Source organism: Panthera tigris, chromosome A3 (genome assembly GCF_018350195.1).
Source record: "Panthera tigris isolate Pti1 chromosome A3, P.tigris_Pti1_mat1.1, whole genome shotgun sequence".
NCBI classification, from domain to species: Eukaryota; Metazoa; Chordata; class Mammalia; order Carnivora; family Felidae; genus Panthera; species Panthera tigris.
The window spans coordinates 138,425,223-138,452,976 of NC_056662.1; the positions used below are offsets into that span (position 1 = coordinate 138,425,223).

Here is a 27,754-nt window from a genome sequence, read left to right on the forward strand (position 1 = left end):
AAATTAGCAAAGATTTCTTAACATCATCTGATATCCTGCCAATGTTTCCCCTTCCCCAGTCTGTGTGTATGTGTGTGTGTGCACACATGGACTTCATTGTCCCTGGTGTGTGTGTGTGTGTGTGTGTGTCTGTCTGTCTGTGTGTGTTTGGGCTCCATTGTCCCTGGTGTGTGTGTGGGGGGGTGCTTCAGTGTCCCTGGTATATATGTCTGTGTGTGCATGGGCTCCATTGTCCCTGGTGTCAGCGTGTGAGCGTATGTGTGTGTGTGTGTGTGTGTGTTTGTGTGTGTGTGGGCTCCATTGTCCCTGGTGCCTGTGTGTGTGTGTCTGTGTGTGCGCGGGCTCCATTGTCCCTGGTGTGAGTGTGTGTGTGTGAGCGTGTGTGTGTGTGTGTGTGTGTGTGTGTGTGTGTCTCTGTGTGTGTGGGCTCCATTGTCCCTGGTGCCTGTGTGTGTCTGTGTGTGCGTGGGCTCCATTGTCCCTGGTGTGTGTGTGGGGGGGGGGGTGCTTCAGTGTCCCTGGTATATATGTCTGTGTGTGCGCGGGCTCCATTGTCCCTGGTGTCAGCGTGTGAGCGTGTGTGTGTGTGTCTGTGTGTGTGTGTGTCTGTGTCTGTGTGTGTGTGGGCTCCATTGTCCCTGGTGCCTGTGTATGTGTGTCTGTGTGTGCGTGGGCTCCATTGTCCCTGGTGTGAGTGTGTGTGAGCGTATGTGTGTGTGTGTGAGCGTATGTGTGTGTGTGTGTGTCTCTGTGTGTGTGGGCTCCATTGTCCCTGGTGCCTGTGTGTGTGTGTGTGTGTGTGTGTGTGTCTGTCGGTGTGTGTTTGGGCTCCATTGTCCCTGGTGTGTGTGTGGGGGGGTGCTTCAGTGTCCCTGGTATATATGTCTGTGTGTGCATGGGCTCCATTGTCCCTGGTGTCAGCGTGTGAGCGTATGTGTGTGTGTGTGTGTGTGTGTGTTTGTGTGTGTGTGGGCTCCATTGTCCCTGGTGCCTGTGTGTGTGTGTCTGTGTGTGCGCGGGCTCCATTGTCCCTGGTGTGAGTGTGTGTGTGTGAGCGTATGTGTGTGTGTGTGTGTGTGTGTGTGTGTGTGTCTCTGTGTGTGTGGGCTCCATTGTCCCTGGTGCCTGTGTGTGTCTGTGTGTGCGTGGGCTCCATTGTCCCTGGTGTGTGTGTGGGGGGGGGGTGCTTCAGTGTCCCTGGTATATATGTCTGTGTGTGCGCGGGCTCCATTGTCCCTGGTGTCAGCGTGTGAGCGTGTGTGTGTGTGTCTGTGTGTGTGTGTGTCTGTGTGTGTGTGTGTGTGGGCTCCATTGTCCCTGGTGCCTGTGTGTGTGTGTCTGTGTGTGCGCGGGCTCCATTGTCCCTGGTGTGAGTGTGTGTGAGCGTATGTGTGTGTGTGTGTGTCTCTGTGTGTGTGGGCTCCATTGTCCCTGGTGCCTGTGTGTGTGTGTGTGTGTGTGTGTCTGTGTCTGTGTGTGCGCGGGCTCCATTGTCCCTGGTGTGAGTGTGTGTGTGTGTGTGTGTGTGTGTGTGTGTGTCTGTCGGTGTGTGTTTGGGCTCCATTGTCCCTGGTGTGTGTGTGGGGGGGGGCTTCAGTGTCCCTGGTATATATGTCTGTGTGTGCGCGGGCTCCATTGTCCCTGGTGTCAGGGTGTGAGCGTGTGTGTGTGTGTGTGCGCGCTCCATTGTCCCTGGTGCCTGTGTGTGTGTGTGTGTGTGTGTGTCTGTGTGCGTAGTCTCCATTGTCCCTGGTGTGAGTGTGAGTGTGTGAGCGTATGTGTGTGTGTGTGTCTGTGTGTGCGCGGGCTCCATTGTCCCTGGTGTGAGCGTGTGTGTGTGTGTGTCTGTGTGTGTGTGTGTGTGTGTCTCTGTGTGTGTGGGCTCCATTGTCCCTGGTGCCTGTGTGTGTGTGTGTGTGTGTGTGTGCGCGGGCTCCATTGTCCCTGGTGTGAGTGTGAGTGTGTGAGCGTGTGTGTGTGTGTGTGTGTCTCTGTCTCTGTGTGTGTGGGCTCCATTGTCCCTGGTGCCTGTGTGTGTGTGTGTGTGTGTGTGTCTGTGTGTGCGCGGGCTCCATTGTCCCTGGTGTGAGTGTGTGATTGTGTGTGTGTGTCTGTGTGTGCACAAGCTCCATTGTCCCTGGTGTGAGTGTGTGTGTGTGTGTGTGTGTCTGTCGGTGTGTGTTTGGGCCCCATTGTCCCTGGTGTGTGTGGGGGGGGGGGGGGGGCTTCAGTGTCCCTGGTATATATGTCTGTGTGTGCGCGGGCTCCATTGTCCCTGGTGTCAGCGTGTGTGTGTGTGTGTGCGCGGGTGTGAGTCCCTGGTGTGAGTGTGTGTGTGAGCCTGTGTGTGTGTGTGCTCACGCACGGGCTCCACTGTTGCCGTAATAGTTACGGTCACCAGTCGGCAAGAGCTGCTGAGGCCCCTGCATGCGATCGCCCGGGGCCGAAAGCGTTTGCCCAGGTCCACAGGCGCCCGAGAGGAGAACAAAGAGGCCTTGAACAGCGGCGGCTGCTGTGGAATCTGCGCCCGTCAGACTTTCCGTGGCCGCTGGGGATTAAGCGCCGTTGGGTGGAGGGTGAGAATTCCCGGCCGGCGTGCACCCTCTTCGGTCCCGTCCGCGCCTCAGCTGTCGGGACGCGTGAAGGCCTGCCCACGTGGCCATGTTTCTGGACGGTTTTAGCATTTATGTTAAAGGGACATCAGTGTGTCCCTGGAAGAGTGCGCCCTCCCCAAGTTAAGGTCGGGAGAGGGTGAGTGAGGGCTGTCTGAGCCTGTTCCCATCGCGCCTGGTCACGGGGCTCTCCGGAGTGTGCCCAGGGAGGACCAGGGTCTCGGACGCGGGGACGGCGTGCGGGGGCCCAGGCCCCTGCTGGGCCGCGTGATTTTAAGCCAGTCGGCTCACCTCTTTGAACCTTTCCACTGACTGTAAACTGGAGAAGTGCCGTGCGGAGCGGGATGGAGGTAGGCTCTCTTTCGCGGGGTGACCCCACACAACCCCCTTTCCAGAAGGTGGCCTGGGCCCCGCCTCTGATCCTCTTTTCCCAGCTGGTTTCCTGCTCTGCTTACCTCATTTCGTGTCCTCCCAGGACGAGCCGGTAATGTTACTGCTTCATTCTGCAGAGTTGTAGACTGAGGATCAGGGAGGTTAAGACATTTGTCCAGGATGGCACAGCAGCAAAATGCAGAGAAGGGATGGGAACTCAGGTGTGTCTGGTGCTCCCTGGGCCGCAGTCCACCTCCTTGCTGTCACACCAGAACACTGACATCTACTCAGAGCAGTGGCCTGGAGACAGCGTGTGTGCACGTGTGTATATGTGTATATGCGTCCATGTGTGTGCGTGTGTGCATGCGTGTGCGCACGCGCGAATGTGTTTATATGTGCACATGTGTATACGGGTGTATGCATGTGCACGTGTGTATATTGTGCACACATGAGTGTGTACCTGTGTGCACATGTGTATACGTGCGCGCACACGTGCACTGGTTACTTTTGTTTCCCATGGATGAGTCCCGAGAGGCAGGGGGTAGGCCCTGTGAGCACCACCGAAGGCTGCTGTGGGGACACCCAGGTCAGAGGTGTCCCAGCGCCCTGTCGGGTGTGTCGTCTGCTCCTGTTTTCCCCGGGGTTTGTGACGTCCCAGAGGACGCCCTGCCATGTATTCAGGCGCTCTTCCCCTTGGAGAAGCCTCGCTTATCCGCACCACCGCGTCCTGTTTTCACAGCAGGAAGGCCACGCATGCGAGTTTTCAGTAGAAGCCGCGTGGCTCCCACTTCCCAGGGCCCGAGATCGAGTTGGCATCATCCTGCTGGGAACATGCCCCGTTCAGTTGCGGTTTCCTTGGCGGCCCCTAACGAGAACGACGTCCGCCCGCTGTGTTTGCAGGGACACCCTGGGTTAGTTGGACAGCGCGGACCTCCCGCCCGCCCACGCGGGGCGGACCTCCCGCCCGCCCACGCGGGGCGGACCTCCCGCCCGCCCACGCGGGGCGGACCTCCCGCCCGCCCACGCGGGGCGGACCTCCCGCCCGCCCACGCGGGGCGGACCTCCCGCCCGCCCACGCGGGGCGGACCTCCCGCCCGCCCACGCGGGGCGGACCTCCCGCCCGCCCACGCGGGGCGGACCTCCCGCCCGCCCACGCGGGGCGGACCTCCCGCCCGCCCACGCGGGGCGGACCTCCCGCCCGCCCGGGGCGCGCCTCCTGGTTTGCTCAAGAGGTGAGTGTGGGTCCTCTGCCCCTGTCGTTACGCAACCGTCCTCGGTTTAACCCCCCAGTGCTGGGCTTTCTGGGTCAGAACAAAACGGTCTTGGGAGAAGTCCGTAGTGCACAATTCTGGGGTTTTTTTTGGTCTGGAAAGTAGGGAAAACACTGATTTCATTTTTTAAACACCCGTGGAAGAAGTTTGGGATTTTTCCCAGAGGAACCAGTGTGTGAACTCGTACATTTGTTTCGTTCATTTGTAGGGCAGAGGGAAGGCTTTGCCGGATCGGCTGCCTCTGCGTGTGGCCTGCGAAACAGCAGTCCGGCCACAAAGCCTGGGGAGGAGTTACCTAGGGCAGAGCCGGAAACAAAGGGTGCCGGGGCTGCGCCAGGCTCCCCTCGCCGCACCGGGTGTGGACCCTGGGCCCAGGGCCCAGGGCCGGAAGGAGCCCCTGCCTGCTTCTGCCTGGCCCGCGAGCTCAGTGTTTTACACTTTTAAGTGGTTGAGAAAAATCTGAACGAGAGCGTTTTCTGACGCCACAGTTGCGGGGTTCCGAACCCTGTGCCAGGAGCTGGGGATCTCTAGCAGGCATGCCCGGGGCCCCCGTACCGTCTGTGGCCACGTGCTGCGGTGACCCGGGCAGGGTATCCCCGCTCTGCGTGGGGGGCTGTGGGCCCAGGTGGGGGTTCCTACAGGGCCTTCCCGGGGGTCCTGGCACAGGGCTCACTGGAGAGCCAGCAGAGGGGATGCGTAGGTCACAGTACATAAGGAGCTGGGGCAGCACGAGGCTGTCAAGCATGTGTGCGAAGGTTCTCGGCGTCCTTGCTGCAGACAGCTGGGGCCGGGAAGTCGCGGACGCTGTCTGCGGGCTATTGGCAAAGCTCAGTCCAGAATCCCCAGGGCTTGTCGAGAATGGATGACAGTTTCAGGGTGATGGATCCTTTGCTCTCACTGGCCACCCACACAGGTCAGCACAGGGTGTCCACTTTCCCCTGGGCAGGCTGAGCCAACGCCTGCCTTCCTGAGCCGAACACGAACGCGGGGTCTCAGTCTGAGGACATGACCGGAAGACTGGAAGCGGCAGCATGGGCCGTCGGTGCCCAGAACATGGCTCTGTCCTGTGCCCCTTCCCGCAGGTTTCTGTGCACCTGAAAGGAAAAGAGAAAATTTTTCCTGCCAACACTCCTTCCTTCCGACCTATCTGCCTGTTTTCCTGGGGGCAGCAGCTCTGGGTGCAGCTGGGGTCACTGCCCTGGCTTGTGCCTGAGGACCTGTGATGGGAAGGAGGGGCTGGCCCTGGACCCCTTCCTTCCCCCCACTGTCCCTCCTTCCGGGTCTCGTGTTGTGCTGTTTAGTGGGGTTCATGGAACATTCTGACCTGATCCTGGACAGTGTCTCCCTGCCTTGCCTGCGGTTTGCCTGTAAAGACTTAGACTCGGCAAATGAGGCTTACAACGTTATGATTATTTAAATATCTCATGGTACAAATCCAAGCCATAGGGCCATCTTCTCTGCTAAGGAAATAATGTCACTAAATCCCAGAGAAATCTAATATTTAAGCGTCATCGCTGCCTGTATATGTTACTAATGAAATAACCTCCTGACTCCTAAAACCAGCTTGGAAAGTATGTATGTTTGTCTTTGGAATGGGTCGATACCCTGATTCATTTTCAGAAAGTCGGTTTTCATTTAAAGTTTTCTGTATTGTGCTTTGAACTACTCAGTTTTTGTTTTGAATTGTACGTTGGAGAAAAACGTATTTTGCTTTCCTCTCTGTTATCATATACGTTATTACGTATTTTTGCCAACCAGACTTTTAAGGAATGGGCCGGAAGGTCACCCAAGAGTTGGCCTGGGTGGGCGTCCTGCCTCCGGGAGGTCCTGAGGGGTTGGGGCAGCCTTCTGGCCCTGCCCCGGCCGCCCCTCCTCGACACTGGGCTCCGCGGGACGCTGACACGTCGAGGCCCCCAAGGAAGGGGATGCAGCCTTGTGAGACCCCGGTTCTCTACCTCCCCGTAGTGGGACCCAGCCCTGCAAAAAGGAAGGTTCCTCAGTCTGGAGGCTGCCCACCCCGGGCAGGGCCCTTGCGAGTTCTTCCTGTGGCTGCCCCTCTGTCCTGCCTGCTGTCTGCCTCTCTGTCCCGCCTGCTGGGTAGAGTCCCGACTGCCCCTCTGTCCTGCCTGCTGTCTGTCCCTCTGTCCCGCCTGCTGGGTAGAGCCCCTGCCCACCCTGCACCTGTGAGCCAGGAGAGGCGGTCCTGGCTGCTTGGTGCCATATCAGGTGGCAGAGACGGCAAAGAACAGAACGTTTGACAAATTGCACCCCAGCGCCCACGTGCCTCCGCCGTCTGAACGGCCTTCTCTGGGGAATGTGCGATCCTGGATGTGTGGCCGCCGAGCTCACAGGCGGCTCCGTGGGAAACAGAGCCCTCGGGGCCACAGAGCCGCCCGGCGTTGACTCCTTGTCAAATCACCCATTTCTCCTGTGGGCTCGTGGGAGAGGTGAGCCAGGTCATGTGAGCAAGGAGCTCGCTGTCTGCCCGTCCCCATCTCTCTGGGACTGCCCACCTGGCAGGGGTGCGGGCACGGTCCTTTCATGTTGTACCTGCAGGCTCCTGGGCCGCGAAGTGGCCTGGGGCGTCACCTGAGGACATGGTGCCCTGGGTGCCGCCTGTGACGGGTGCCAGCCCGCAGGCCGCCGTGTCACAGGTCAGCAGCAGTGTTAACACAATGTCATAGTAACAACGTGCAAGACCGTCTTTTACTGTTTTACGGAACCGTCAGTCCACGGTAGGGTGGGAGGGAAGGGCAGAGCCAGCGAGCTGGCCCCTCCCGAGGGTGGCTGAGCCCGTGAGCACGCTCCTCTGGGCGTGGCTGGCCGTGGGGCACCTCATGCAGGCCGTGGAGGAGCAGAGCCCATCAGCCACGGCTCACAGGTCTCCTGTGATGGCTCCTGTCTTGAAAGCGACGTGGTTGTCAACACTGACACGGCTGAGAGCTGTGTCCCAGGCTGTCGTGGGCAAACGCGTTCAGCCACGCTGGCGTTCCGGAAGGATGCGCCTGCGTCAGCACAGCCTGCCCTGTCCTGTGTCCACGAGCCCTGTGTAGGTGGAGGCATCGTGTCCGGGACCCCTCGTGGCAGCTGGCCGCAGCCGGTCCTGCCTGTCGGGTGCGGGTGCCGGTCCTAGCTGTCCCTCGGGCAGAGATGCTGGGTCCCCACGTGGGGCCGTGCCCGTGGCCGGGTGGCCAGGCCTTGGACCCAGGCTCCTTGGCTTTTCCTCTCCCGGCACCGGTGTTTCTTTGCTGACCCGCGATTTTCCCGTTTTTAACTTCAGTAACTTGGCTGAAGGAGGGAGTAGGCGCCTATCACACATGCAGACAGCGCGTGCTCACGGGCTTAGCAAATCCTTGAACGCACACCAGGGTCAGAGAGACCTCTGGAGGCGGGAAGCACGAGCCAAAATAAACAGGATGAAGTTTGTGTAACTTCTGGCTGTGAGTCATGCTTCAGAATCCTGCCGGTGGCTCCCAGTGAGGGAGAGGGGACAGACACACGGAGTCTGTCCCTGAGCCTCCTTTTGGGATGCTGTTCACTTACACTTAGGAGCCTGACACGTGAGAGGATCTGTGTGAGAAATTTTGCCTTCGTCTCGTATCAGTAAAGTCTCATTTCTCCCAGACGGTTGGCTAAGGAACTTTTGGGGGCTCGGGAATGCTGTGCCAGATCTGACCTTGGCTTTGCTTGCCTTCGGGGTGCTTAGAGCCAAGCCCGCCTCTGACCTCCGGCCTCTGCTCCTGAGCCTGGCTCTTTCTCTGCCTTTCTCCCCTCTTCCCTGCGACCTCAGGCACGTTCGTGGCTTGTGTTTTGTGTACTTTCATGCTGTGAGAAAGGAAGATTAGGATGGGAACAAACAAAAACGAATTTGTCATTGTGTGTAAACGTTCCGTGACTTCCAGCCATGACTCCTGTTTTTTCAAATCTACTCTGTAAATACCGAATTGAGTTAATTTTTTTTTTTAAAGTCAGCTGCAGAAGCAGTGCCAACTGCTTGCCCTCCTGTCCCCTGGCGTCCCCTCCTGTTCGGGACATGCAGTTGCCCTCGGCAGTTCTGTCTCCAGGCTAATGCCGTTCAGCCCTCTCTCCACACCATGCCCAAGGTGTTCTCAGACGTTCTCAGACGTCCATGTGATCCTGCCTCCAAACCTCCCTAGTCTCCACTTCAGGAGAAGCCAGAGCTCCACTCCTGGCCTCCTGGAGCCCGGCCCGAGGCACCACGGCGTCACGTTGGGAGCACAGTCCGTGCCCAGGTCTCTCTCTCAGCAGGTCACAGGCTAGGCCATGACGCCAGGCAGCTGTGGTGGAAGTGACCAGCCCTTAGCAGGTGCGCAGGGACATCAGCTGTTAGCCCACGTCCCAGCAGAACCGCCTGTGGGAGTCTGGTTCACAAACACCTTTGCAAGAATCCGGGACGATCCTTGCAAAGGCGCGCTTACCGCGTGCATGCGTGGGGCCAGCTCGGACGTCCCCCTGAATCTGCCCTCTCGGTCAGCAAACCACGGAGTGTGCCCGCCCCCCCCCCCCCCCCCCCCCAGACCAAGCCCTCCCAGGGCGAGCCCGACTCCCCAGCCTTGCTGGAGCTCTGACCCACTGCTCCACGTGTGCGGCCCCTGTCCCGTAGACCCCGTGCACCGTGTATGGTGCAAGCGTCCTAGCTCGCGGCCTCTCAGGCCTGCCTCCCTCGGCAGGGTGATTGTCAGTGTGGCCTCAGCGCCCCAGTGTTGGCATCACCAGGGGAATTTATAGGCGGTCAGTTCTGATGGGCAAACACTAGCCAAGGGCCAGCTCGCTCCCGGTCAGAGAGCAGGGTGCACTCGCTAATGACCTGGGGACCCTAATGAAGCATATTGGGAAACATGGTGGCCTGGAGAGGAGATTCTGGCCAAGTGGGGCCCGGGCAGTATGGGACGCTCTGGGCCGTGCCTCCTAACTTGGTGTCAGGAAGGACCGGCTGTGATTCGGACAGCAGCCGTCCATGCATCCCACAAGCACTGTGGGAACCCCAGAGAGCTGGTCACCGGAGAAGACAACAATAATACAGGGACAGTCAGTGGAGGGGTGCCTGTGGGCGTGACCCCGTAGGCCTGATGGGGCGGGCGTCAGGCTCCTGACCCTGACAGCCAGGCACGTCCCGGGCACGCTGAGCTGTCATCATGAGGGACGGCCTTGGGGACTGGAGTGTGCGGCTCGTGGAGGCCAACGGGGACCGGAGGCTGGAGCGGGCTGGGGGAGGGTGGTGTCCTCCAGGAGGACGGCCCAGAGGACGCTTGTGCTCTCAGAAGGGCACAGTGGATCCTCATCTGCAGCCCTGATTGGCCCCGAGCTGTGTGGTGCCTGCGTGGTGGGCATTTCAAAGCTGTTTCAGCACATTTGTCGTTCAGGACCTCGTTAGTAAAGGTGCCTTTCCGAGCTGCCCTTTGTAGTTACGCAGCGCGAACATCCCTGGGCAGGTGGTCTTTGCTTTGCCGGCACAAAGCCCGGGGCAAGTTCTCAACTCTGTGTGCGCGTCTGCACGCTCAGAACGCCTGTCCTCACGGTGCTGCAGGAACCACTAACGGGGCGTGCGCTCCTGCGGGTGCTGTCTGGTCCCGGAGGCCAGGTCCGCTTTCCTGAGCTAGTGGGATGCCCACGCAGGAGAGGGCGCGCTGTGTGCCCGGGGTTCTGCAGCAGGGATGGGGGCAGGCACGTGGGCCGGAGGCGTCAGGAAGGACAGACGGCCTGGTGGTGCATCGGAGGCAGGAAGTGAAGGAGATGTGGCGGTCAGCTTCTGGCTCACCTGTCCAGGGGGTGGAGTGTCAGTCAGACTGCAGGAATTGGAGAGGAACCGCGATTTGTGGGGGAAGAAAACGTGCTTTTCTTGAGGACAAGTGAAGTCCACGGTGCCTTGGGGAGTGCGTGGGAGACCCACGATTCCGTGTGCCCGCAGGCAGGGACGTTCGCACCAAGGCGGGGCCGTAAGTAAGTGTCTTATCACCAGGTCATTTACAGACGTTCTTTTTTAAAGCAGTCTTGGGAAGACAGAGCAGGCTGTGAGGTGCTCTGATATCTTTAAAGTAAGATGTTAGATTTCTGGGGCGCCTGGGTGGCCCAGTCCGTTAAGCTCCTGACTCTTGATCTCGGCCTAGGTCATGATCTTGTGGTTCATGGGATGGAACCCTGCATCTGGCTGTATGCCGACACACGGAGCCTGCTCTCTCTCTCCCGCTCTCGCTCTCTCTCTCTGTATGTCTTCCCGTTCTCTAAATAAATAAACTTAAAAGAAAAGAAAAGCAGTGCTAGATTCCGAAAACAATAGCTGTGTCGGGTTGGTCGGGGTCACGGCCCACTCAATCCAGATGCCGGCCCCTCCCCTCCCTGGGGACGCAGGAGGCAGCAGTGGGTGGGTCCCACGGCTCCTTGCAGCAGAGGGGCCGGCTTCCCGGGGCCACACTGCCCATCTCAGGGAGAGAGTCCAGCACTTAGAGTTCTGAGTAGAATTGGGGTGCAGCTAGACTCACGATGGCTCGACACAGTTTTCCGACTCATGATCGTGCCAAAGCTGTACGCACTCAGGACAAACTGTACTTGGGATTTGGATTTTGGCCTTTCCCCAGGCTGGCGGTACTGGGTAGGATCCCCTCTGATGCGGGACAGGGGTCCGCAGCGGATAACCCTGCCCCCACACAGCCACCTGTGTGTCACTTGCAGGACGGTGCTCAGTAGATCACAGGAGCTGTTCAGCACTCTGTTCTGTGCTGTGTGTGAGGTGGTTTTGCTCAACTGTAGGTTCACGGAGCATCTGAGCGGGTTGGGGTGGGCTGGGTGTAGGCTCTGGGGTAGGCTCCGTGTGCCGTGCCCTCTAGGTGCTCAGTTTCTGATTTCTGTTTTTTTCTGCTGGGCTTTGCTTCATCAGTAGTTTGCAGTAATGGAAACATTAAAACAAATCACCTAGCCCTTGGCACTTGTGAGCTTAGACTTGGTTAGCCTTTTTCCTATAAAGTGTAAATGGACTTCTGGTTTTGAGGGTCTGGCTTACAAAATTGCACTGATTTCCAGGGCTATTCCAGGCCCTTCTGCCACCGAGGGGGCTTCTGCGGCCCTGCACTTCCCCGAGGAGGCCGGAGGGGGCAGTACTTTGCATTACTTTTGAGGAGCTCCTGAACGCGGGTGCCATGGGGCGGGGGCATCCTGTGAACCCCTCCACCTTCTCAGAGGGGGGCGGGAGCGTTGGCGGCACAGATCGGAACCCTGAGCGGATTCGGAGTTCACCTCTAGCCCTGCTGCTTGCGACTGAGCGACTTGGGGCACCTTGCCAGACCTTCCTGCCTCTGAATCTTTGTTTGCCAAATGCAGGGATTTTTTCTAACCTGTCGTGAATTCTCCTCCTTCCTAAAACCACTCACCATTCCCAGGCCCTAACTTGTCCGTGGCAGACACGGTGGACGTGGACCGTGGTGCTGTCCATGATCTTGCCCCGAACTCCTAGTTTCTAGGAGCCCGTGAGAGGCTCCCTTGCATCACCCTGAGACTCTCTACCGTGGGGACTGCTTAATTCAGAGACTGGCGCCTAATGAGTACTTAGTGCGTTCAGCGGATGAGTCTGGGAAATCTGTCAGAACCATGAGTGATGGTCTCCGTGGACGTCTACAAAGGGCTTTATGGTCTCGGGAGCACTTTCCACAGACATGGTCTCCTGCCGTCCTGTGATCGTGTGCCGAGTGGCGTTTAATTTTTAAGGTTTAGGACTTTTGCTTCCTGTTAGGATTATTTGTGGAAGTACTTAACAATGATTGTAAAAATAGAAATTCTACTTGTAAAATAACTGAGCTATAGCTAAGTGTGCAGTGTAGGGCAGGAGTGACCTTCCATGGTCCTATTCTGTGGGGTTAGACATTTTGTCTCCTTGGGCATGTGTAGACATTATTTCGAGTTAAAAAATGGGGGGGCATTTAGTATACACTTGGCTCTAACTACTTTTTAATTGGCTTACATTTAACATAAGTTTTATGTCAGCAACCACAAATGGGTTAAAGGATCAGACGTGGAGGACGAGCAGAGGGGACGAGCAGAGACCCACTGTGCATGTGTGCGTGCACACGTGTGTGCATGTGGATACACGCATGTGCACATGCACGGGGTGCATGTATATGTGTGCATGTGTACGTGTGTGCATGTGTGTACGTATGCGTGTGTGTGCACATGTGTGTGCACAGACGCGTGCATGTACAGATGCCGCTTGTGTGTCCGCACACACTCGCAAACGTGCACACACTCACACATGCACACACAGCTGCCTCCCCAACATTACCAAAGAGCAGTGTTCTCAAACTTCACCGTGCGTCTCCTGGGGGGATTATAAAAACTCAGAATTACCAGGCTCCACCCCAGACTTTCTGATTCTGTAGATTTGGGGTGGGGCCCAGAATTTGCTGTTCCGGCAAGTTCCCAGGAGATGCTGCTGATCAGGGGACCCCCCCCCCCCCCCGAGAACATTGCTTAAGAGAATCCTCACCGTTCCTAATTAATAAGTCCCTCCTGAGACTTCCTACAGAGCGGGAATCGATTCAGGTGAAACACAGCCTCTGATTTGCAGTTATGACTTTGGATTTGGGGTTTGTATTTGCAGCCCATGGCATCTTGGTTCCCTGCACCTGTCTCTCCGGGCTGGGGCTGCACGGCCTCTGACCGTCGCTCCTCCTGCCGTGCCGCTCGGAGGCTGACCGAGAGTCTCTGTGCGTCATGTGCGAGGGTACAGACACGGTCCTCTCTCCGTCACACTGTGCACTTTCTGGTGTCCTGCCCGCAAGCTCGCCCCGTTTTCTGCCGTATTCAGGATGTCATTAAGTCTGTGCAAGGACTTCCCATTTTAGCAGTTACGACTTCCAGTTCCAGAATCTCAGTTTAGTTCCTTTTATTGTTTTTACGCCTCTGCTCCTGTTGGGGGGGCCTCTCTGTGCCCTCTCCCTGGCTGCACGGGCATGTGGTTTTTCTCCAGCTGTCTGCTGGGAGCACGGGTGGCTGGCCTGACTGCCGGAAAATAGGCTGTGCAATAAGATGTGGTCACATGTGTAAGCTTAAATGTTCTAGCAGTTTCCTTAAAAATTACAGAGAAACGGGCACCTGGGGGGCTCAGTCGGTTGAGCGTCCGACTTTGGCTCAGGCCATGGCCTCACAGTCCGTGAGTTCAAGCCCCGCGTTGGGCTCTGTGCTGACAACTCGGAGCCTGGAGCCTGCTTCAGATTCTGTGTCTCCCTCTCTGCCCCTCCCCTGCTCATGCTCTGTCTCAAAAATAAAGAAATGTTGAAAAAAGTTAAAAAAAAAATTAGAAACCGGGTAATTTTACTGAGTTTATTAACTATAACAAACATGTTCATGTTTCAACACGTAATCGGTGTGCACTGATCTCCACTTCCCCCGGAGTCCTCTAGATCTGGTTCGGGTCTTCCCCGGACCTAGGCCTCTGTTAGGACCGGCCATGCTCGGGCACTCAGAGCCGGGTGCGCGGCGGCCGCTGTGTGGGGGCCCCTCTGTCCGTCCATCCGGCCAAGGCTCCTGGTACCGGCCTCACACCTGCCGGCGGGTGTCATGTGGGGCTCCCTCCCCCCAACCTGAGCGGGCGGGCGTCACCGTGTCGTGAGGGTGTCCAGTTCTGGGTCCCTGAGCGGTTTGCCCCCAGTGCCTGGGCATTTTCGTGACTGTCCGCCCTGCTCTGCCGTCGTAGGGGAGCCCGCCTCAAAAGCTGCATGGCTCTGGCCCCTGTCCTTCTGCCAACCTGAGGGCCGGCTTCGTGGTCTGCGGCCGTCCCCACCGGTTCGCCGGAGTGTTTGCCCACGGCAGTCCCCATTCCGGGGGGACCTGTTCTCCGTGTTGGTCCAGGGTCATCTGTCCGAACCCTGTGAAACCCTGCCTTTGCTCTGTGCGAGGAGGGATCTTCCAGATCACCTGTGTTTACACTGAACAGTAACCAGCCAGGTGTCCTCATTAACCGCGGCCCCACATTTCACCGGGATGTGGAGGGGAGTCAGGGAAGTCGGCCCCAGAGACGCCCCCCGGCCCCCGTTCCCTCCCCGCAGGGCCTGGCCTCAGTGTCCTTGTGCCAGAACCACGTGCAGTGTTCTGAATGTGGATGTAGATGAATTCTTGCCGTATTTCAAAGCAACAGGTCAGCTCGGGCCAGCCGCGTTCCCCGGAGAGCACGCGGGCGGACACCGGGATCCGGAGAGCACACGGGGTGGTGGTCAGGCTGGCGGTCAGGGCCGTGGCGACCGGCACCCGGGGCCTCCCCTTCTCGAGAACCCGCCCAGAGCGAGGAAGCAGGTGCCCCACTGTTCACTCCAAAGTGCTCAGATTTCATTTTAGCCACTTACATGCTTCCTGAGAAGTTTTTTATCGCAGCATAAACCAGAACCCATTCCGTAAGTCATTACAACTATTAAATTGGCTCCAAATATCCGATTCCTGAAAAGTCCGTGAACGTGAGAACTCCGTACACGTCATGAGAGGAGCATCGTTCCGGAGTTGGACCACATGCTGCCCAGGAGCCCCGTGTCTGTTTCCTGGGGCGGCCTGCACAGACGGACGGAGCTCAGACGGGAATCCACACCCTCCCAGCTGGAGGCGCCTTTCCACGACCAAGGGTCACGCTCCTTCCAGGGCGGTCCGCTCTGTGTCCCAGCTGCCGGCTCGCGGTGGACCTGGGTGATGGTTGACATGTGGCAGGATGATGGCCGTCTTCACACGGCTCTGTCCCCGTTGTCCAGATTTCCCTCTTTGAGGACGTGAGTCATACTGGAGTGGGGCCACCCTCGTCGCCTCTGTAAAGACCCTGTTTCCCAATAAGGTCGGTTCCGCGGCCCTGGAGTCAGACCTCAAGGTACTAATGGCAGGGCCCCAACTCATCCCGTGATAATCCAGCAGCACCGAGTCACAAGGGGTTGGGCCTGTGCCCAAGGAATCTTGATTTTTCTGATTCTTCGAGGAGGAAAGTCGTGTTGCATTTGCTTCTCAGTGCCTTTCGTTCACGTTAAATTTATAGGTTTTAATTGGGGCTGGGAGCAGGTAAAAATGGACCCGGCCGCTTGCCTTTTGCCCCCGAGCTCATGGCCCCGGGCCGAGCGCCTCCCCGTGTCCACGGAGCACACACGCCACCAGCTGCCCGGCGCCTCCCCCACTGGGCCACCGGCAACAGACAGCTCCAGCCCTGGGCGCCACGGTCCTGCCCTCTGGTCTCACCTGGGCTGTCCAGGTCATCCCTCTGTCCCTGAAAAGTCAGTAACTGCTCTCCCAACACACATCTGAGTGTTGAGAAGACGTAGGGGGAGTACTGAGTTCGGATCCATTGTCTGCTGAGAGGATGCAGGGGGAGTACTGAGTTCGGATCCACTATCTGAGAGCCGAGAAGACGTAGGGGGAGTACTGAGTTCAGATCCACTGACTGTTGAGAAGACGTAGGGGAGTACTGAGTTCGGATCCATTGTCTGCTGAGAGGATGCAGGGGGAGTACTGAGTTCGGATCCACTATCTGAGAGCCGAGAAGACGTAGGGGGCTTACTGAGTTCGGATCCACTGTCTGACTGCTGAGAAGACGTAGGGGGAGTACTGAGTTCAGATCCACTGACTGTTGAGAAGACGTAGGGGAGTACTGAGTTCGGATCCATTGTCTGCTGAGAGGATGCAGGGGGAGTACTGAGTTCGGATCCACTATCTGAGAGCCGAGAAGACGTAGGGGGCTTACTGAGTTCGGATCCACTGTCTGACTGCTGAGAAGACGTAGGGGGAGTACTGAGTTCAGATCCACTGACTGTTGAGAAGATGTAGGGGAGTACTGAGTTCGGATCCATTGTCTGCTGAGAGGATGCAGGGGGAGTACTGAGTTCGGATCCACTATCTGAGAGCCGAGAAGACGTAGGGGGCTTACTGAGTTCGGATCCACTGTCTGACTGCTGAGAAGACGTAGGGGGAGTACTGAGTTCAGATCCACTGACTGTTGAGAAGACGTAGGGGAGTACTGAGTTCGGATCCATTGTCTGCTGAGAGGATGCAGGGGGAGTACTGAGTTCGGATCCACTATCTGAGAGCCGAGAAGACGTAGGGGGCTTACTGAGTTCGGATCCACTGTCTGACTGCTGAGAAGACGTAGGGGGAGTACTGAGTTCAGATCCACTGACTGTTGAGAAGACGTAGGGGAGTACTGAGTTCGGATCCATTGTCTGCTGAGAGGATGCAGGGGGAGTACTGAGTTCGGATCCACTATCTGAGAGCTGAGAAGACGTAGGGGGAGTACTGAGTTCGGATCCACTGTCTGAGTGCTGAGAAGACGTAGGGGGCTTACTGAGTTCGGATCCACTGTCTGACTGCTGAGAAGACGTAGGGGGAGTACTGAGTTCAGATCCACTGACTGTTGAGAAGACATAGGGGAGTACTGAGTTCGGATCCATTGTCTGCTGAGAGGATGCAGGGGGAGTACTGAGTTCGGATCCACGCGCAGGGTGGATGGATCTCCCAGCTCACGATGAGCTTCTCAGTTTCACTCTCTGCTTCTCACCGAGAGAACACTGAAGGCGCTTGGCGGATAAACCACCGCACTCCAGCTCCGGAAATTGTCGGAAGGCGGTGCTGCAGCTCTGGACCCTCCCATGGCCAGCGACTCCTGTTGAGTCCGTGCAGGGCAGTCCCGCTCTGGTTTGGGAGGACCTGGTGACGTTAGGTTTTCCAGCGGGTGGCAGGAGGTGGGCGTCTGGTTAGTTAGAAAAGTGTTTGTCTCTCCAGGATCGTTGTTTAAACCAACTTGTGTCCTGGGAAAGCGCCACTCTCGTTCAGATAAATACTCACTGATTCGTTGAGCCTCAGAGAGGAGGCACTTGGCCCAAGGAAGGAGCTGGGCTGCAAGGTTTAATTCCTGAGGTGCCTCGTCGCGGTGTTGAGTCTGGGTGAGATGATGGCTCATCACTAGCGGTGACTGTGCACTTCTGTGTCTAAACACATCTCTTGTTTGTTTTCAGGGATCTGCGCTTTAACAGAATCCGGGAGATCCAGCCCGGGGCATTCAGGAGGCTGAGAAACTTGAATACGTTGTAAGTCCAAACGCTCTGTTGGGACCCCATGGGAAAAAGTGTAGAAATCATCTCAGCTTTCACCTGCGGGTGGAGCTCAACCACAGCGGTCAGCCCTGATGATCCGTGGTGGGGGGTGTGGATCGGGAGAGTGGACACGGGGCCCTCGAGGAGAACATGTGCATTGAGACGCCAGGCCTGTGGGTCCGTGCTCGGCGCCCATGCTGTCTTGTCTGACATCCGTGACCTGTGTGGGTCCCTCATAAATGGGTGTGACCCAGCCCTCGGCCACGGGCACCTTCTCTTCCTATGAATGACTCAGCCCCTGGCTGGGCCAGACCCCTTCACCTGCCCTATTCACATGCCCCCCTCACAAGGTGGAGGGGAAGGTGCTTCTCCCGAGCTAGCTGGGCCCAGGATGGGAGCCTGGGGGGGCGGCCAACCCCTCCCTCTGGTGGGACCACCCTGCACGTCCACACTGGCCTTCCAGTCGGCTGAGGTGGACAATGTGACAGTCAGTAGGACAGACAGATACCCTTTCCATCAGAGGGGAACTTGGTCTGCGTGCCCGGGGGGCGGGAATGGCGTGCCGTGACAGGGACGCCCATGCACTGAGGAAACTCGTGATCAGAGGGCAAAACTGAAATGCTGTTTGTCATGGACACAAGCAGTCAAGCCAGTGTAGGCGCTGAGCTCCGCAGTGGAGTCCTGCTATGACCCTTTGCGAGCGGAAGGAACGTTTCCCACAGCGCAGTGCAGTGGTGGTGTTTTACTTCTTCCTGAACTTTGGTTTCATAGGCTTCTCAACAACAATCAAATCAAGAGCATACCCAGCGGATCATTTGAAGACTTGGAGAATTTAAAATATCTGTAAGTTCACCATCCATTCTTTACCCTTCGGAAAGCTTACGTTGTCGGTATACAGACTAATCTTGAGCGAAATGTTATGCTGCTTGCGAATTATTGCAGATACACCCATCTCTTAGGCTGTATTTTCAGAAGGTAGTGAATTTTCGGGTGGGATTTTTAAAATGAGTTCTTGTCAGTATGAAGTGCTGTGTTGCATGAGGCTCGGTGAGTAAAGTCCGCGAGTGAGGTTAAGAGTCACAGCCCTGCAGAGTCCGTGGGAACAGTAACTCTGCTTGTCTGTGACTCATGGTCCCTCGCCAGCGTGAATGGCTGACAGGTGGTCTGTGAGAGAGAAGCTTGGAGGGCAGTCTCAAGCTGCCTGTCCAGCTGTGGGCAAGTGTGGGAAGCAGATGACAAATCCCACTGGAATGTCACTACTTTTGGCTAATTTTCCCCAGCTTCCTTCAAGTGATTGCACCTCTTAGTTTTCTGCAGTAAAATTGTAGTTTACTTTTCAGAGTTGACTTTCGGTAACTTATTTATTAGAATTTAAAACATTTGCCTGTTGAAGCCAGTTTTGCAGGTTAGAAAGTGGCCTCACTGTCAGGTGCAGGCCTGCTACGTTGCAGGCACTCAATTTAAGACCGGAAGGCATTAAAGACACATTCCAGTCGAATTCCTGGTTGTAGAGAAAAGTACGTGTCGTGTACGTGTTATTCTTACTTTTAAGACTTAGATGGCATTTCCAGATAGAAGCATTAAAAAAATGTTTTTTAACGTTTATTCATTTTTGAGAGACAGAGACAGAGTGCAAGGGAGGGAGGAGCAGAGAGAGAGAGGGGGACACAGAATCCGAAGCAGGCTCCAGGCTCCGAGCTGTCAGCACAGAGCCCGACGCAGGGCTTGGACCCACGGACCTCGAGATCGTGACCTGAGCTGAAGTCGGACGCTCAACTGACTGAGCCACCCAGGCGTCCCTCTTTCTGTCTTTGTTTTTTTTTTCTTTTTTTCAATGTTTATTCACTTTTGAGAGACAGAGAGTGAGTGGGGGAGGGGCAGAGAGCGAGGGAGACACAGAATCCAAAGCAGGCTCCAGGCTCTGAGCTGTCAGCACAGAGCCCGACGCGGGGCTCAAACTCCCTGTCTGCCATATTATGACCTGAGCCAAAGTCAGACGTTTAACCAACTGAGCCCCCCAGGAGCCCCAAGGTAGAACTATTTTAATGAGGGATTTGTATCACTGACTTTTTTTGGAAATTTATATCATAACTGAACCTAAACATCTAGAAGTTATGTTGATTTTTTTAAAACAAAGTCACATTATTGGTGTTGATGTGTATTTGGAAGCCTGTTTGATTTTGGATAACGTCACTGCAGCGATCACATTAACTCTGCTTACAGAAATACATATTCCTCAGTGAAGGTAAACGAAAGTGTTAGGTATAAATATTTTCCATCACAGTTGGCATAGTGTGTTGCTTTTTAGAACAGGACAGGACAGAATAGACTAGAATAATGTATGAAAATTATTAAGCCTTGTCGCTCATTTTAAAAATGAGGGAAAGGCCTTCTGTTATGTATTTATTTATTTTAAGTGCTATGCAAGTTCCAGAAGGAAGGTTTCGGTTTCTGACAAAAGTAGGTTCAGTTAGCTGATGGCCAGCATCCGTAGTGTGTGTGTGTGTATGTGTTACTTTTATTTTTTATTTTGTAATATTGTGCTTTGGGATTGAATTAATTAGGAGCAAGTTATCATTCACTCTGCAGACGTATTTAGTGTTACAGTTTGGGGGACACTTTGGTTCTCACTTACAAGGATATTTTAAAGTAACACTTCAGGAGCCCCGTCTGCTGGCTCACTCCCCATCAAGGCACCTGCTCTCCAGCCTCGCCCCCCTCTGTGGCTGGCCTGGCGGAAGGCGCCCCAGTCACTGGAGAGGGCTTGGGGCAGGGTCCCTGGTGAGGAGGGACCCCACCTGCCCATCTGATCCCCTCCTGGGCAGGAGAGTGCGCTCCCACAGGCACCGCTGAGGACGCTGTGCAATTTCAGTACTGGGGAGCTGTTCTGAAGTTAACTGGTTATTTCCGCCTTTACACGTAGGCAGTGGTTTCAGACGTTGAGTATTAGTTGCCTGTGTAAGGCCTAAACCTCCCCTCACTGGTATTTCCGGATGAAGCTGGGCAAGAACTCCTGCTCCAGGCGACTCTGACTCTGTGTGGGCTCATCTGTACGCGGCCCGTTACTGGAGGCGACCAGCACCCACTTACTCCCGTGGAGCCCACGTGTCCTCACAGACGCACACTCGTCCACAGTAGTTCGGTTCAGTCCTTGCAAAGTGACCCAGCACCGGGGGCTTGTTTTCGCCTTCTTTTGAAGAAATGAGCCCAGAAACCCCCGTCCGGAAGTAGAAGGGGGAGTAGCGCCTGCCAGGACCGTAGTGGCCGCGGGTGAGGCCGTCTTCTGTCGGCTTCCCGTGTATCTGTTCACTCCCAGTGATCCTGAAGTGCTGTGGTGTCCATTTACATCGGAAGAAACTGAGGCGGAGGAAGGTTACCAGCTCGTTCACGACCACACAGCTAGTGAGTGGAGGTTGACAGAGTGGCCGCTGGCCAGGCCTCTGTGGCAGGCGCTGGGCTCTGCACGGGTGGGCGAGCTCTGCCTGGTCTCTGGGGTCGCCTCGGCACATTTGCCCAGACGGAGAAGTGGGAGCCGCTTAGCTGGATGGTTCGAGGTAGCCCTGCACCAAAAACCACGAAACCCAGTGCAGTAAGACGCACGGTCCTTTGCAGATGAAGTACACAGTGTCACAGGCGTTAGGACAAACATGTTCTTGGGGGGACGAAAGGGCGAAAGCCTAGCCCCCAGGTAACCAATGTGCAGGGAGGGCCTTACCGCGGTCCCAGGCTGGCGCCTGTGTGTGCTGACCGGTCGCTGGGCGTCCACAACAGGCAGAGGCACCCAGGGCGCCAGCCTCTTCGTCTGATGCTGAGATCACCTCGTATTCGCCATGGCGCTTCAGGGCTCATGAGGACGGTACCGGGGGCCAGTCATGTCCTCAGAACCGGGGCCCTTTGGGGACGGTCCTCACCCCTGGCAGGTCCGTTCAGGATGTGGCGGACTCTGCGAAGGGCCATCCCGCGTCTGTGGTGGCTCTCCGCCTCTGCCGTGTGGCCCCCCACCAGCCGTAGGCTAACAAAACCGGGGTGTGTCCCGTGTCCTTACGGACTCTGAAATTCACACTTTATATACTTTTCCTGTGTCGTGAGGTGTTAATGTTCTTCTGAAATTTTCAATCAGTTAAAAATGTAAAACCCATTCTTAGCTTGCAGACCATCTCAAAACAGGCAGTGAGCCAATTCTGTGACTCTTCTGACATGCCAGCAGGGGACCCTGGTGGGGGAGGTCTGCAGGGCACATGCAGGGTGCGAACTGTCCGCTCCCCAAATCGTTTCCGGGTTTCTCAAAATGCCGCAGTTACAGCGTCTTATGATCAACGCATACTACGTGTTTGTGGGGAAATGGTTTTATTCCCTTCGAGCTTTGAAGCGAGTGTACTGGGAACGAGTCGCAAGCCATGCTCCCAGAACCAGGGACTGGTCTGAAGACAGAGCAGTGGTCAACGGCGTCCCGTGTGTGGACACTTTCCTCTGGGGACGGGCAGGGGGCCCTCCAGGAGGGTAACCACGCTGCCGTGTAAATGTGTTGTCCGTATTCTAATACAGTCGTTAATTTTAAAACCCTCTCCCTGTGTCAACGTAATTCTTCTTTCCACCTGGAGTTACGGTGTCTCGTGTGTGTGCTAATCCTCCCCTCGTTTCTTGTTTCAGCTATTTGTACAAGAATGAGATCCAGTCAATTGACAGGCAAGCGTTTAAGGGACTTGCCTCTCTAGAACAACTGTAAGTGTCCCTCTCCTGCGCCTGACTGCCTTGGATGTCACCTGCCCTCTTGCCTCTTGTAGGGAAGATGAACTAAGTTTGCTGTCTGCACGATGCATGTCTGTACTAACGGGGCGTAGGGCGTGTGTGCATGCCGATCGGAAAAGCAGTGGTTGACTCGTTACTCCTCTGTCTGTCTGACCCCCACCCACCCGGTCCCGGACGGCACTGGTTTCTGCCCAAGAGCAGCCCGGTGCTGAGCCCCCGTGATACAGAGATCAGTGAGAGCCAGTGGCCCCTGTCTTCATGGTGCTCCCGAGTTAAGGGACAGGCTCGCACACAAGTGAAGGGCCTTCGGGGAGAGGCACCCGGGGCGCCGCGGGGCCAGCAGGTGGTTTTTATCGCCCGCCGGTTCCTTTTGTGATTCTGCGCACGTGCAGCTTCCTTCGTTTATGACGTCATGATTTCGGAGAAAATAAACTTTTTCACGTGGTTCTAGTTAGCGTGTGTGGATGTCGTTTCCGTGGCCGCACGAGAAGTCCTCCGTTGCTGTGAAGTCAGCACGTTCATTTCTAAGTAGAATTCCCGGCAACGGGAGTCTCTTTCTGGTTTGTTTGTTTGACTTTTCAGCTGTGGAGCTGGAACAACTTGGAGGGTTCCAGAACTACCCGCAGTTTAGTCGCACAGCCGGACGGGGCCGGTCGCTGTAACGGGGGGTCTGCCCACGGCCGCCCGCGCGTGTGTGTGTTTCCTCGGCCGGCCGGGCACAGAGCCTGCGCGGGGACCCCCGGCAGGACTGGGGCGCGGGCACCCCGAAAACAGTGCCTCAGGGCACACACGGTGCTCGTGTGTCGAGGCCCTTTTGATTCGGGAGGGACCTGCATTCCTCAGCTCAACTGCGCGTGGCTTGTGATGTCAGGGAGGGAAGGGGTCGTACGGAAGTGTTTGTGTAATCTTCGCTTCAGAGAGAAAGGGACAAAAAGTTCAGAGCTTTGCAGAAACACACGGAAGTGTCTGGAAAACGTCCAGGTGGAGGAGAGTTTACGAAGGGACACACTTCCCCCCGGGACGGGGCAGTGAGATCATCGTAGCCGACACCTAGAAAATCGCGTCTGATTTAAACGTGCTGGAAAGTTAAAGCACGTGGAGCTCACCCTGACCGGCGGGGGGGGGGGGGGGGGGTGGGGGGGGGGGAGGCGGGGAGGCCAGCTACTTTCCAGGAAGAAAGGGGCAAAGTCTGGGGAAAGTGAGGCTTACTGGACCAGGAGCCCCGAGCAGGGTCTCTAACCAACCAGCTGGAGACAGCGGATCCTGGGTCCGGATGTCTTCGAAACCCCCGGTTAGGGAGTTAGAGTCCCTGCCACCGGGACTTCATGCCCTGAAGGTCGGTGAGAGTGTGACAGACCCAGAGACGCGTGGGACCAGGCCCCCCGCCACGGGGAGGAGTCTGTTCGAGGAGACGGGGCTGTTCTGGTGGGTGTGCCCGGGCTGCGGTCTGGGGTCCCGTCCCCATGCCAGGAGCCCCTCCACACCCCTGGGATAAGCCCGGGGCCGCCGGAGTCTGCCGAGCTTCTGCCCAGCAGGTTTCTGGGAGGCCTGCATCGTGTGTGGTGAACGTGTGTGGCCAGACCCAGAGAGCGTAGATGGAGTTGGGGCTCACGGCCGTCTTGGGGCCATGGGAGGGGGGTGGCCCCAGGCTGCCCGGAGCCCCGGGGAGTCTCCTGCCTCCTCCACCTCCTCCCTGGGCGCCTCCCCCAGGACTCCCCCTCCCTGCCGATGGGGGTCCCCTCCAGGAGCCTCCTGTGATGGCCGCTGACTGTGGATTTTCTCCCTGTGTCCCCTCTGTTCCCTGCTTGTGGGCTTCCCACCCTGGTGTGCGGGGCGATGGGCAGGGACCTGTCCGCGGGGGTGACGGAGGCATGGGAGGTGGATCTGGCAATGACCTGAGACTTGGCGGGGGGTGGGGGACACCGTGCACCCTCCCAGGGAGCCAAGGACAGGAACAGAGGGCAAGGGAGGACAACTGAACTCTGGTGACCCAAGTTACGGTAATTTCAGAGTTAGTGGAGGTCTCCGAGTGATCTGGGTGCGTTTCTAGAGTGCTTTCTGGCGTTTGGGTTTGGGGTGAAGCCTGTAGCTGCTGGGCCCAGCGTCCCCTCCCAGAGTCAGCCTGTGTGAAGGCGGGGACCCCCCTCCTCCTCGTGTGGGTGGGGGGCTTGCGGCAGGAGCACCCTGTCCTAAGACCTCTTCTGGTCTTCTTAAGGGGAAAAACACTAATTTCCAAAGTGAGAAGCAGTAATTGAGGAAAATGAGGAGAAATTAGTTGTGGTAAAAAATGTGTCAATTATGGAAAGTTAAGGGGACATAGTGAATGAAATATAAATGCTGGATATTCTGTGCAATTAGCACATTATCTTACTAAGCCTGGGGCTGTGTTATTTTTCCCGTCGTTCTTTCCAGAGCCGACGGTATGCTCACCCCCCACATTAACGTATACGCGTGTCCTCCCCTAAATTCACAGATAGACTAGAAGGTTTGAATGACGGCGTGCACCTGCTTACATATGTGCTGCAAATGAGAATATTTTGGCTTTTTTCCTGCGAAGGTCCGTGTGCTTTGCAAGCAGGTCCCCGGGCTAAGCAGCCAGGCCCCAGGCCTGAAGGGGACTTGGTCAGAGTCCCTGCTGTCTGTCTTACAGTCTGTGCCCAGTTTTTAATTGTATTTAATCTTACTACGTGATTACTTCATGTGTTTTCTGCACAATGTAGGAAATCTAGAGAGTTACCTATTGACATACGAATTTGAAATGACTTAGGAACCATTTTTTTGAGCAGATAATCTAGATCAGCAAAAGTAAAATTGTTTAAACTGTTTCCTTTCTCTTTTTCCTTTTGTTTAAAAACTTGTCTAGATACCTGCACTTTAATCAGATAGAAACTTTGGACCCAGAGTCATTCCAACATTTGCCGAAGCTGGAAAGGCTGTAAGTTGATTTCGTCTTGCCCTCCCGTCTTCCCGCTGGTCCCCGGGGGCCGGCGTGCCGTCAGGTTCTGTGATGGAAAGGGGGCCACTGCCTGTCCAGACACCTGAGCACATCTCTGTTCCTTGTCTAACAGTTCAGAAGCGGGACTTACAATTTTCTCTTTATTTGGAGACGGTGATAAAATAGAAAAAAAAATCGAATTATTTTCTGAACTAAATATTGTTCTCAAGTTCATTTGTATCACATAAACGCAGTCGCTGAGGTATTGTTTACAACTCACTTACTTGACTGCTTGTACTCTTTTCTACACGTGTAAGAAGCGTTTTTAAAAGTTGGTTGTGGTTTTCTCTCTTTCAACAGATTTTTACATAACAACCGAATCACACATTTGGTTCCAGGAACATTCAGTCACTTGGAATCTATGAAGAGACTGTAAGTGTGTCTTTACAGAAGCCGATTCCCTGCCATTGGCCGGGTCCTGAGCTGGGTCTTGAGCTGGGTCCTGAGCTGGGTCCTGTGGCAGGGGCTGCGGGGTATGTCACATGCAGAAAAGCACAGGGACGCCCGGAGGGCACAGCCAAGAGCCCCCGGGACTCCGGGGATGTGCCAGCAGGTTGACCCCTTCAGAGGCAAGCAAGACATGTTTTAAAATCAGTTTCACATTCTTCAGATTAATTTTTAATTCCATGTTGCAGATTTTGGTGGTGGAGCCACGTCCGTGTAGGACTCTGTGTCCTGTCCCTAGCCCTTGGGTGTTCGCAGAGCTGGGCATTAAGTAAACTGGTCCCCCGGTTTCTAAGGCCTCTAAACGCACTTCTTGTACCGGGTGGTGTATTTTAATAGAAGGAAGGGATGTTAGTGCTGGTCGAGAACGTTGCTTGACGCCCTTCTGTTTTCCTCCGCGGTCAGGAGGGCCGCCGCTCTGCGGTTGGCCGTCACCGAGGGTAAGGAGCCACTGAGCGTAAGGAGCTAGACATCAGGAAAAGGGGAAGATCATGCTAATGAGCCCAGGTCCAGAGCGAAATAAGGTGAAATAAGACCGCCTCCCTCGCTAGTTAGGATTCCTTCTGGACAAAGAAACGAGCCAAAGTCAGACGGCGTTCTGGCGAAGGTGGAGGGGCACTTGGTGTTGAGGGAGCAGGGAGGTCGCCAGAAGAGCAAGCTTAGGGCCGGGCAGGCAGGCGGGGTCCCCGGAGAGGCGACCTGGCCAGCGGCCTGGACGCTCCTCGCCGGCCTGTGTCCGGCAGGCCCCGCACAGGCTCACGCGTCCAGGTCGTCCGGGGTGGGCTCGTCCCCACGTCTCACCGTCTTCCCTGTCCCAGGAGACTGGACTCCAACGCGCTGCACTGCGACTGTGAAATCCTGTGGCTGGCAGATTTGCTGAAAACCTACGCCAAGTCTGGCAACGCACAGGCGGCCGCCACCTGTGAATACCCGCGACGTATCCAGGGGCGCTCGGTGGCCACGATCACCCCTGAAGAGCTGGACTGTGGTGAGTGCGGCCTGGGGCCGAGGGAGACCCAGAGCCCCGTGCTGGCACCCAGGGGGTGTGGTACGCACGGCCCTGCCCACCTGCAGGGACGGCGTCCCTGCATCAGATCCTTGTAGGACTGACAGGGACGCTCCTTGGCAAAGCCCTGGTCTGCACACAGCATCTCTCGGTGCCTGTGGGGTTCTTGGGTTTTGTTTTCAGGCTCCCCTGCAAAATTAGCAAACTGGGTCACACTGTCCCTGCCTCCCCGTCCCTCCCGCCCCCGTGCACACAGGCTGCAGCTGTCGGCTGCCTCTGCGCACTGGGCTGGGCCTTCGGCCACGGCCCCGAGACACAGACCGCCAGAAGGGCCAAACTCCGACGGCGGGGCAGAGTCCTGCAGTGCCCAAGGACTGGTGCGGCTGAGCCTTTTAATTGCAGCACTGTTTTGGGGTGCTGAAGTCCATTTCTCTAAAGCATCATCGTTTTTTTAGTGTTGAAAATACATGTAACGAAACTAGAAATCGGCAGCTTTTGTGAGTAACCAGCCAGCGTCTGCACTCCTTTGTTAACTGTCCTTACACGTGTGCACCCGTCTGAGCACCTGCCCGGCCTCAATAGTGTGCGGCGTCAGAGGCCCTGTTCACATGTGTGCGTCCTGTGCGACTGTCCTCCGGCAGGAGCCATGCCGCACGCAGGCAGCACTGCTGGGCTGTGTGTGCCTCACAGACAAGGCTCTTTCCTGGGACAGAGGCCAGAGGCCGCAGCTGAGAGTGCCAGGCTGACCCCTGACATCTACACGCGTGTGTGTGTGTGTGTGACCACCATGCACCACACGGTTGATGTCCCAGAGCTGCCCTGGGTGGCCCTGCTCCCCAGCCGCCTCTGACTTAACCAACAGGACCCCGGCTCGAGGGCCATGGGTTTTGTCTGCCTCCTGCCACCGTATTCGTGGAGAAGGAGGACATGGGGCAGCCCCCCCCTTAGCAGATTGGAGGAGGCAGCTCGTTGGTCCCAGGGCCATAGGAGTGGGACGCGCACGTGGGAGGACAGAGGACGAGGATGTGCTACTGTCCTGCCTTGCACAGTAGAGCTTTCTGCTCTCAGGAGTGCGTTAGCTAAAAGGCTTTGTTTTCTATTGCTTTATTCACCCAAAGCAGCTGTTCCTGGAGTTTGCTGTGTGCACAGGGGTCTCGCCGGGTTTATCTGAGGGTCAGAAACGCTGGGTAAAACTCAGCCTGTCTCCCAGGAGATGCCCGTCTGTCATCTTCGTGGGAACATTG

At 56.4% G+C, this 27,754-nt stretch overlaps 1 protein-coding gene across 1 annotated transcript in view; it reads left to right on the plus strand.

The window, feature by feature from the left end:
• The first annotated feature begins 3,737 nt into the window (after positions 1 to 3,737).
• Positions 3,738 to 27,754, plus strand: part of PXDN (peroxidasin) — a 56,364-nt gene continuing 32,347 nt past the window's right edge. Inside the window, exons 1-8 of the mRNA XM_042982605.1 lie at positions 3,738 to 3,909; positions 3,988 to 4,216; positions 17,239 to 17,310; positions 18,088 to 18,159; positions 21,967 to 22,038; positions 24,929 to 25,000; positions 25,361 to 25,432; positions 26,323 to 26,492. Of these exons, the coding sequence (XP_042838539.1) occupies positions 3,738 to 3,909; positions 3,988 to 4,216; positions 17,239 to 17,310; positions 18,088 to 18,159; positions 21,967 to 22,038; positions 24,929 to 25,000; positions 25,361 to 25,432; positions 26,323 to 26,492 (931 nt within the window). The remainder of the gene's footprint in view (positions 3,910 to 3,987; positions 4,217 to 17,238; positions 17,311 to 18,087; positions 18,160 to 21,966; positions 22,039 to 24,928; positions 25,001 to 25,360; positions 25,433 to 26,322; positions 26,493 to 27,754) is intronic.